Here is a 9,187-nt window from a genome sequence, read left to right as displayed (position 1 = left end):
AAAACTGCGCGCACTGTGCGCACGGTTCTGTAAGCAAGTAATATAGTGGTGGTTTCATGGTGGAAATTGGAATAAGTATTTTGACGTTGTAAAATTTCAAGCCGTTTTTGTGAAATAAATTAGTAAATGCATTTCAAAAGTATTTATACAAAGTGTGAAACGAGAATAATTAGAAGAACATGCATATTTTTGTTCCAATAGCTTATTATGTGAGACATGATCGGTACTAACGGGTACTTCTAAGAAGTAGTGAAGAAGTACCAAACAGCCTGCTCGGCTACGATCGTCAGCTGTCCTTTGGAGCTGGACTTCAACGCTGTAAAAAAAATGTGTGCTGAATTAATTTTTAGTTTCACCAAAATATAAGCAATTCATCATTTCCTTTTCACTTTTGTAATTATTGTTGAGTGAAGAGACATGTTGCTAGTTCTGACAATATAAATTATTAATTAAAAAAAAACGAAATGCGATGGTAAGTATCTGCTACTAAATTATCACAAAAAACAAATACATAGAGAATCTTGCTACCATTGCTTATAAAACGTGCTTATCAATACACAAATGTTTTATTTCAGACAAGAAGGATTTATTTGCCTGAAGTCTTGTGTCATGTGCTACTGCTTTGATTCCAAAGACGCTCTCCGGGTCGGGGTAATTTAGTTCTTCATCGATCGATAAGAGATTTTGATTCCATTGATATCCAAATTGATAAGCTCGGCACCATGGAGTAAGGGCGTCCCCACAGGGGTGACGCAGGAAATATGAATGGCGTTTACACCGACAGTAGTTTCCCACAGCCGGCAATGGGAATCTCCTGTCGGTGTAAACGCCACTAATAGTCCCATCCAACTCAAACACTGGGGAATATCCCCGCACTTTTGAGGACGGAAATCTATGGACCTGCTCGAAAAATAGTGGATAAAATACGGCGAGCTTTCAGTTTTATGGTTTGGTCTCCCTTCCGAGGCACATATTTACGGGGGACATTGGGTCATATTCCCCCGGCGTCCTGATGATCGGCGCCCAGCTCAACGTCGAAGGCGCCCTGATGCGCGGCACTGCTATCTGTGAAGGTGCCCAGGTTGCTGCCGCTCGAATTTTGGTCGCCTACTTAACAAAACCTCCGTTGGTGCCATCTCAGTTTCCTCGAGGTCAGGCAACCTTCACACGCCGTTGGCTACCTTGGCTGGCCGGCGACTCGTTCCCCTCGTGGCGACGCTCTTGACATCCAGTCAAAAGTTGGAGTGGCTGGCGCCCCCAGTGGGGGCCGGGGAAGGGGCAGTGGGCCTCCACGTTGCTCTCTTCCCGAGCCTATGGTGACTTGGCTCAACTCTCCTCAATACAATACAATACAATACAATTTTATTAGGTCCCTCCATTACATGGGTTTTGTGGTGACCACGTCGTATACATGCGAAAACACATCTGGATAAAACACTGCAGTAAAACCGGACAGAAGTGAAACCACAGAGTAAAATACACATCTAAGACATCTTCCGGTACACTAACCAGTCGACCACACCTACTGTTGACGCGCTCCTGAGGACTCGTTCCAGTGCAGGCTGGCGCCAAACAAAAATCCACGACGGCCGAATTCGGTTCGGACCCGGGGCAGACGCAGCTGTCCCCGCTCGGTCGCACGCGTGGTGCGAGCTGACTCGTCGGAGCTGAGCACCAACTTGCTCCGCAGGATTTGTGGTGCACTGTCCGAAGTAAGTAGGCGACTAACCACAGCTACGTCACTGTCACGAATCAAATCGTCCACACACTTCCAACCCAGCTCGTTAAGCACAGGAGTCACGTGATCTCTTCGGCTGAGGCCAGACACGACACGTGCGCCGAAATTCAGCACCTTTTGGACGCGTTTCCTCTGAGCGATGCAGCAGGCACCCCATACGCTGATACAGTATTGATACAGTCAATAGAATCTGGATTCTGCACGCTGTATGAACATGGGCGTAGACACCACTACGGACAATACGGACAGTGGGTTCGACAATCAGTAGTGCCATTCATATAGAGGGTGTCATATATGAGCGGAGAGGCAACAGTACAGCTGAGCGGAGAGACAACATTAAAACAACAGTACAGCTGGCGTTGCATGGAGCTGCAGGCAACCGGACAGCGGAGGCTTGCGAAAAATAAACAATTCGTCACTTCAACGTATAAACAATAGTATAAAAAGCAACATAAACACATATTCTCATGGTCGAACCCATGCACTAGCGGCTCACGGCGGGCACAGGCACGCAGTGCGGTAGCGGTACCGGATCACACGTCATGGGCGTTGTCTCAGCATAGGTTGTTCGCAATCTAGTTGAAGCCTAAGAAGACGGCCAGTGGGGTCTCACTGCTGCTGAGGCGACCTCGGAGACGATGCGTCGCCCCTCCTGTCGGCGACCTGCGGTGAGCAGGACTCCAGATAGCTGTCTGGCACGTTGCCGACACTGCCAGACGCTGTCAGCAGGCCTCACTGCTGCAAGTGATGTGCAGATGGACGCCAGGTGACTTCGTCTGCAGGCGATTCCGGAGACCGCGGCCTCACCAGGCAGCACCACCTGCATCGCCATGTCGGTGTTTCTAGAAATGGAAAAATAACAGTATCGGTGAAGGACAAGCAATACAATGTATTCTGTCTTCCTCTCTTGCAGGTATACGTAATCTACAATTATCATTGTTCCTATTTCATTCAACTGAACCTGCAAATTCCATATTGGCACATTGTTTGACTAAATTTGTGTAGCTGGGAACAGGGGCGACGCCACGGTGCGACGACTGGAGGGGACATTGACCATTTTGGAGGGGAAGAGGACCATTTCAAGTCGATTCTTTCCATGCAACGCCATAGGCATAATGTCAAAATTTTAAAAAGTGGAGGGGACGAGATCCCCTCCGTCCCCCCCCCCTGTGGCGACGCCCTTGGTTGGGAAGCAGATTGTTTGAAATACATGTTTGGCTGAACAGTGCGGAAAATATTTCATTGATCACTATAGCTGCAACAAAAATACTGAGACAGAAAACATTTGCGCTTACCTGGCTCCTTAGTCAGTCCCGCACAACGGAAGTGGTACCATTTATCGCAGCCGTCGCATCCGACCATCGGTGCTGCACTGATGCTGCTGCACTCCCCACATTCCCAGTACCTTAGGAGCGTCTTGGCTGTGAAAAGATTACATGAGTCATGGCGCATACATGAATAGTAAGATGTTTTATATGTTTAACATCGCATAGCAAAGACACAACAGCTGGGAGTCAAGTGTAAGCAAGACTGTATCAAAACTTAACATCATTCCATTATTGCTCAAAACGCAAGCAGTTAACATCGTTATTTCGTCTCTCAAATTCTCTTGTTAAACGTCAAATTGTCTTATTAATGACCATGATGCGTGTTGTAGAGTGTAATATGACATGTGACAAATGGCAATAATAATTATTGTTTTCATCAATATAGCCAGGCAATAAGAATTGCAATAAATGACTTGTTCATCGAATACCCCGTAAACTAGTTTTACCACAAACTTCGGGTCATTGTGTGGAACAAGCCGCCCAATCAAACATTCGGACTATATTAACATAAAAAATAATCCATCACTTTGTAGCTACACGACACGACCATCACGCGTCTTGACCGAAACATGTGGACACATGTAAAGAACATGTGGCCCTTATATTGTATATATGATGAATATGTTAATAATGCAGAGAAAACACAGTATAAATTATACCCAACGTTTCTTCTTAATCGACTTTGTCAAGGGTGTTTGAACAGCTTGAGTTGAGATGAGTGAAGCGTAAGGGTACCTAGGTACATCTGAAAATAAACTGAATCTGCGTTCAATAAACATTGATTTTGATAATACATTTCACAAATTACTAAAATAGCACGACAGATAACTAACAATCCCATGAAGAACTTCTCGATTCGCCTTGACATTGTCGTCCGAACGAATGTTGTCTGAAGTTACACATTTGTCTTTTCTGCGCAGCATCTGTGTTTGCCATTTACCGCACCAATGTTCGCCAGCGGTGGTGACTTTTCCTTACCTGCTCACGAAACGTCACACACGACATGACGTCACCCGAAGACGTCATCAAAAAGTCCAGCTCTTAGGCGTGTCCCACATTTGTCTTTTCTGCGCAGCATCTGTGTTTGCCATTTACCGCACCAATGTTCGCCAGCGGTGGTGACTTTTCCTTACCTGCTCACGAAACGTCACACACGACATGACGTCACCCGAAGACGTCATCAAAAAGTCCAGCTCTTAGGCGTGTCCCTCAAACTGCGCCACGCGGCCATTTGGTATCAAAAAGTGCGTCGTTTTGGCCTAGGATACATTTCGGTAAATGTTTTTGGAGCATGAAATTTCTGTGCACAGTTAGTCTATATTTCTTCATGCTACTAAATAATGATCTACGAATATTCACTGGCTATTTTGTGGGATGTAAATTAAAAAGAAAAATTTTACACTTATATATAATAATTTACTCCAAAATATATTAGGAAAAGTGAATTCTAAAATTATTCAAAACTTTCTTATGAATAATTTTGCTTTTATAAAAGATAATTTTTACTTTATAAAGTTAGGAGTGCTACCGTGGCTGCATTCCCGGTTGGAAATGTTTACATTTCTAGCAGAAAGCTGGATGGTGAGTAGAGTGAGTTGGTGAGGTGCGTTATTATTTATTTCCATAGATATTATTGGTAAAACTTCAGTTTTTTACATTAAAGAAACACAATTTTGATGATCATTTCTCCTTCTCGATGGCCAATTACATCAAAAACAGTTTCAAAACACTTAACTTCGCACCACTTTTCATTTCGAGAGGTAAAAAATGGTGATTTTGTTCGTCGGAATTTTTACAGGTTGATTTCTGCTTCTAATAAGCTCGCTTTCCTCGTGCCGAAGGCCGTTTAGACTATAGAGAGTCACAGTCAGAGGCCTATGCCCAAGGCCCGCCTCATGCCCATTATTGCCCAATGCCCCATTGCTCAAGGCTCCATTGCCCAAGGCCCCAGCCCCCATTACCCAAGGCCCCATTGCCCAAGGCCCCATTGCCCAAGGCCCCATTGCCCAAGGCCCCATTGCCCAAGGCCCCATTGCCCAAGGCCCCATTGCCCAAGGCCCAGGGATGCGGAGCCGTGGAAATTTCAGACGGCTCCGGCTCCGGCTCCGGCTCCGGAGAAAAAAAATCGGCTCCGGCTCCGGCTCCGGGTGAAACGTCATGGCGGCTCCGGCTCCGAGTAAAATGATCCGGCTCCGGCGGCTCCGGCTCCGGCTTCTACTCAGTACATCCCCTATGCGATCAATCAAATACGGGTGGAAGAAAAAAAGGCGATGGGATTGGTACACGTTGCTTCTGTATTTGTATAACAAGGCTATTTTGAATACCACATTGTTTTACGCCTTGTACTGTCAAACCGAACTAGGTAAATAATTGTTTCCTCTTAAGAAAAGGAGCCGGAGTCGCCCGGCCCCTTTTTTGACGGCTCCGGCTCCGGCTCCGGGCTATATTATTTCACGGCTCCGGCTCCGGCTCCGGCTCCGGGCAAAATATGCCGGCTCCGGCGGCTCCGGCTCCGGCTCCGGCTCCGGCTCCGCATCCCTGCCAAGGCCCCATTGCCCAAGGCCCCATTGCCCAAGGCCCCAAGACCTCATGCCCTTTGCCCAAGGCCCCAGGGGCCATAGCCTCATGCCCAAAGCCCCAAGGCATCATGTCCAAGGCCTCATGCCAAGGGCCATCTATTTATAGTACCTAATTAGAAAAGGGCGCCAGCCAACCCGGGACGGGTCGCCAATCGAGACCGAAATCGATGGACCGGGAAGATCCGTCGGTTTTTACCTTTGCTGTTTGCTCATTGGTGTTTACTAAAGGGGAGAGGGACTTAATAATAAATACGGTATCGGTAACCCTGGCGTCACCGGTAGCGTTTGGTATGGCCCCTTTTGACTTGCAAGGGTCCTTAGAGATCAACCTGGGCTTTCAGAGCTCAGCGTAAGCGCTCAGCTAGGCGAAGGCCCTTAAAAGGCTGTCTCAAAGCCTAGATTAACCACATACCTAGGCCCGGTTGTCTTGTCGTATCGTGCTGCCGAAAAGTTCGCACCACTCCCGTATTGTCCACAGTCCACAGCTGCGGTGACCGGTCAGAGCCGTCATGAGCGAGCCCCGGGGCCGACTGGAGGCGCCGGCGGAGCGGCCCCGGCCCCGGCTGCCGCCGCTGACCGCTGCGCTCGACTCCAGCGATGACTCGGGACGGTACGCCAGCCGCGAGTACCGCAGCCGTCAGGCGACGGCGGGCCAAGCTGGAGGCCCAGCGCGCCGACCGGACCGGCGCCGGAGACTCGGCCGATAGCGCCACACTCAGGCGAGTTGCACCGGAAAACTGCAGCGTCTTTTTTAGAGTGTCAAACTTACTTCCATGCATTTGGTGCGTATTGTGTTGTGTGTATAAATGGCGTCCCTAAATCTATGTATCTAACAGTATAGAGCAGTGAGGCTCACAGGCTATTTGCGCTGTTTGAGTTTCGATCCGTTTTTATTCTATCGTCATAGAAGTATTCATTTGACCTTGCCGAGTTTATGCCAGGTCCCACGGTGCGCCGGATGACTCGGCTGCCGGCGACACCACCTACCGGCGTGAGACCTCCTTCGACGCCAGCTACCGGCGCGAGCCGTCTGCCGACCCCAGCGGCCACCGACGCGACCTGTCGGGCGACCTCAGCTACCGACGCGACCTCTCCGGCGACCTCAGCTACCGGCGCGAGCTGTCGGGCGACTCGTCCCGTCGCGAGGGGGCGCTGGAGCTGGCCTCCGAGCCGGCTGAGATGTCAATCACTGACGAGCTCTCTAGATTAGGTGAGGAGGTGCGCTCGGGCAGCGAGGCCGGCGGTGACCTGCCGCCCAGCTTACTGCCAGAGCACGTCCCCCAGCCGGCCGTCACCAAACTCTACATCGAGAAGGGCAGCCGGTTCCACGCGGCCAAACGGCAGACGGCGACACGCTCCGCCGGCGCGGCCTACTCCAAGAAGTCTCAGGCGCGCGCCGTGGACCTGGCGCTGCAAACACAGCGACTGTTTGCGCCGCTCGGCCGTCTGTGTTTCGGCCTGCTGGCGGGTCTGACGCTGGCGCACCTGATGTTCGTGGCGGCGCTGACCAGGGACGGCGGCCGTCCTCTCGACTTTGTGTCGCACTACTCGCCCCTGGCGCTGCCGTTCCGTGCGGTGTTCTTCACGATGTCCGTGGTGTGTTGTGTGGCCGCGCTGGACCGGTACGACGTCAGCCGCGCCTCGGCCGCCCGGCTGCGGCGCTCGCTGACGCTGCAGGACGGCGGCGTCACCGTGCTGCTGTACCTGGCCGTGCTGGCCGTCTCCACCTGCCTGGCGCCTACCGACGACCGGCTGCACCTGTACCGCCGGAACGGCACCGCAGGCCTCTGGGAGTCGACCGTGGCCGTGCGCGGCGACTGCCGGCTCATGGTGGTGCTGTGCGCCGTGCGGGCCGGCCTGGCGCTGCTCGCCTGGCTGGTGGTGGCCGCCAACCCGGCGCTGGACAGGGTGCTGCAGCACCTGCGTCAGCTCAGCGCCGCCGGCAGGGCAGCGGAGCCACCGGCGGAGCGCGGTGCGCAGAGGCCGGCCGGCGTGGCCACCATCTCGTGAGAACAGCTGTGCGATGATTGGAGAGACGGATAGTCGCAATCACACTCCCCTTACAGCTGGAACACAGCTTTCAGGCGTGCAAATCGCGCCTCGCTCCTCCCATTGGAATAAATGGCATAGTTTTCGCTCTCAACACGCACAGGACAAGCTGTGAAGGGAGACGCGACTTGCACGCATGAGAGCTGTCAGATCCAGCTGACTATGAGCATTGCTTATTGCACGAATCGCTTATTATCGGCAGAACAGAATTGCGGCCAGTAGGGCATCGACGTGTTGACTGAGCCATGCTCTCCTGTCTCGCGAGACATTTTGTGTTGCCATTGCATGCGTGACAGCTGCGATCATCAGGGGTGAAAGGAAACACGTGATCTCAATTCATCTTTTGACATTCATCCATGTTGCAAGCTTACCAAGTCTTGCCGATGCTTTGCAGAAGCTTTTTACAAGCGCTTGGATACGCATTGCAGTTTGTATTGCGCTGTGTTCTTCAGTGTAGTGTAGTGGTAATTTGAACACGTCTCATCAGGCTGACTAAATCGGCCTTAGCAAATTAACAAAAGCAATCGGTAACAAATTAACAATCGATAGCAAATTAACAATTAATCGGTATAGGAGCTCAGTATTACAATTTCCAAATGTGCTTGTGCTTGTGTATTGAGTGCTGTCTGCTTTTGCGCATCGCTTACTGCAAAAGGAACAAGTGTGACATTCCCAACAATTGTTTTTCCTCATGATGAAATACACAATCCTGTGAAGTTGAAAAACGTCTGTCGCGCTAAGTAATATGTTTCACAGTGACATGTTTTACATACCTAGATATACTTATCGGCCGTAAAATCGCGACAAGTGTGACAAGCAAAAAAAAAACTACTCGCGCGAATAAATCGGCGCGGAGTTAACGTTGGACGTGACGGATTAAGGTCGAAGACACCTTCGAGGTTTGACCTCGAAGGTGTGCGATTGCAGTTTCCATTTAGCGGGGTGGGAGGGGATCCTATCGAATCGATGTACCCTGACGGCATCCCTGACTGATCAGCAGACCACTTCCATCGCATATAACGTTAGTCGTTAGTCGGTCCATTTACGCTTCAGTACGAGCCAGCTGAGCATGTTATAGTGAGATAGTTGCGCCTTCCGGCAGTCATAACTCTGGTGCTATGTGCATTGTGCAATGGACCACGCAATGGACATTATCGGCTTGGACGGGATGCGTCCGCGGGGCCGCCAAGCCTTGCGGCACAGCATGCGTCAGGCGCTAAACGCTAGCGACATCTATTGGATGAATGGTGAAGTGGTGAAATGTCATGCGGCGCAGCATGCATCAGGCGCCATGCGCTAGCGACATCTGCTGGCTACGGGTGAGACAACGTCATGCGGTACAGCATGCATTAGGCGCCATGCGCTAGCGACATCTGTCGACTGAAAAATTAAACAGCATGCGGCACAGCATGCACCAGGCGCTCGGCGCTAGCGGCATCTATCGGCTGAAAAATGAAACGGTCGGCGGCACAGCATGCATCGGACGTTATGCG

At 50.8% G+C, this 9,187-nt stretch overlaps 1 protein-coding gene across 2 annotated transcripts; it reads left to right on the top strand.

Annotated features, from left to right (window-relative positions):
- Positions 1-4,444: 4,444 nt before the first annotated feature.
- Positions 4,445-8,419, top strand: LOC122365601. 2 transcript variants are annotated; one of them, XM_043336952.1, is made up of 3 exons: positions 4,445-4,647; positions 6,124-6,364; positions 6,587-8,419. In XM_043336952.1, exons 2-3 carry the CDS (start codon positions 6,243-6,245, stop codon positions 7,653-7,655), a joined length of 1,191 nt encoding a protein of 396 aa, XP_043192887.1. In that variant the 5' UTR covers positions 4,445-4,647; positions 6,124-6,242; the 3' UTR covers positions 7,656-8,419. The 2 variants fall into 2 exon arrangements, with proteins under 2 accessions (XP_043192887.1, XP_043192886.1); XM_043336951.1 differs by having other exon boundaries at positions 4,635-4,669.
- Positions 8,420-9,187: the final 768 nt, after the last annotated feature.

The sequence above is a fragment of the Amphibalanus amphitrite genome, unplaced genomic scaffold, assembly GCF_019059575.1.
Source record: "Amphibalanus amphitrite isolate SeventyFive unplaced genomic scaffold, NRLGWU_Aamphi_draft 000750F_arrow, whole genome shotgun sequence".
Taxonomy (NCBI): domain Eukaryota; kingdom Metazoa; phylum Arthropoda; class Thecostraca; order Balanomorpha; family Balanidae; genus Amphibalanus; species Amphibalanus amphitrite.
Note: the sequence above shows the minus strand (reverse complement) of the source record. Positions and strands in the feature narration are given on the sequence as shown.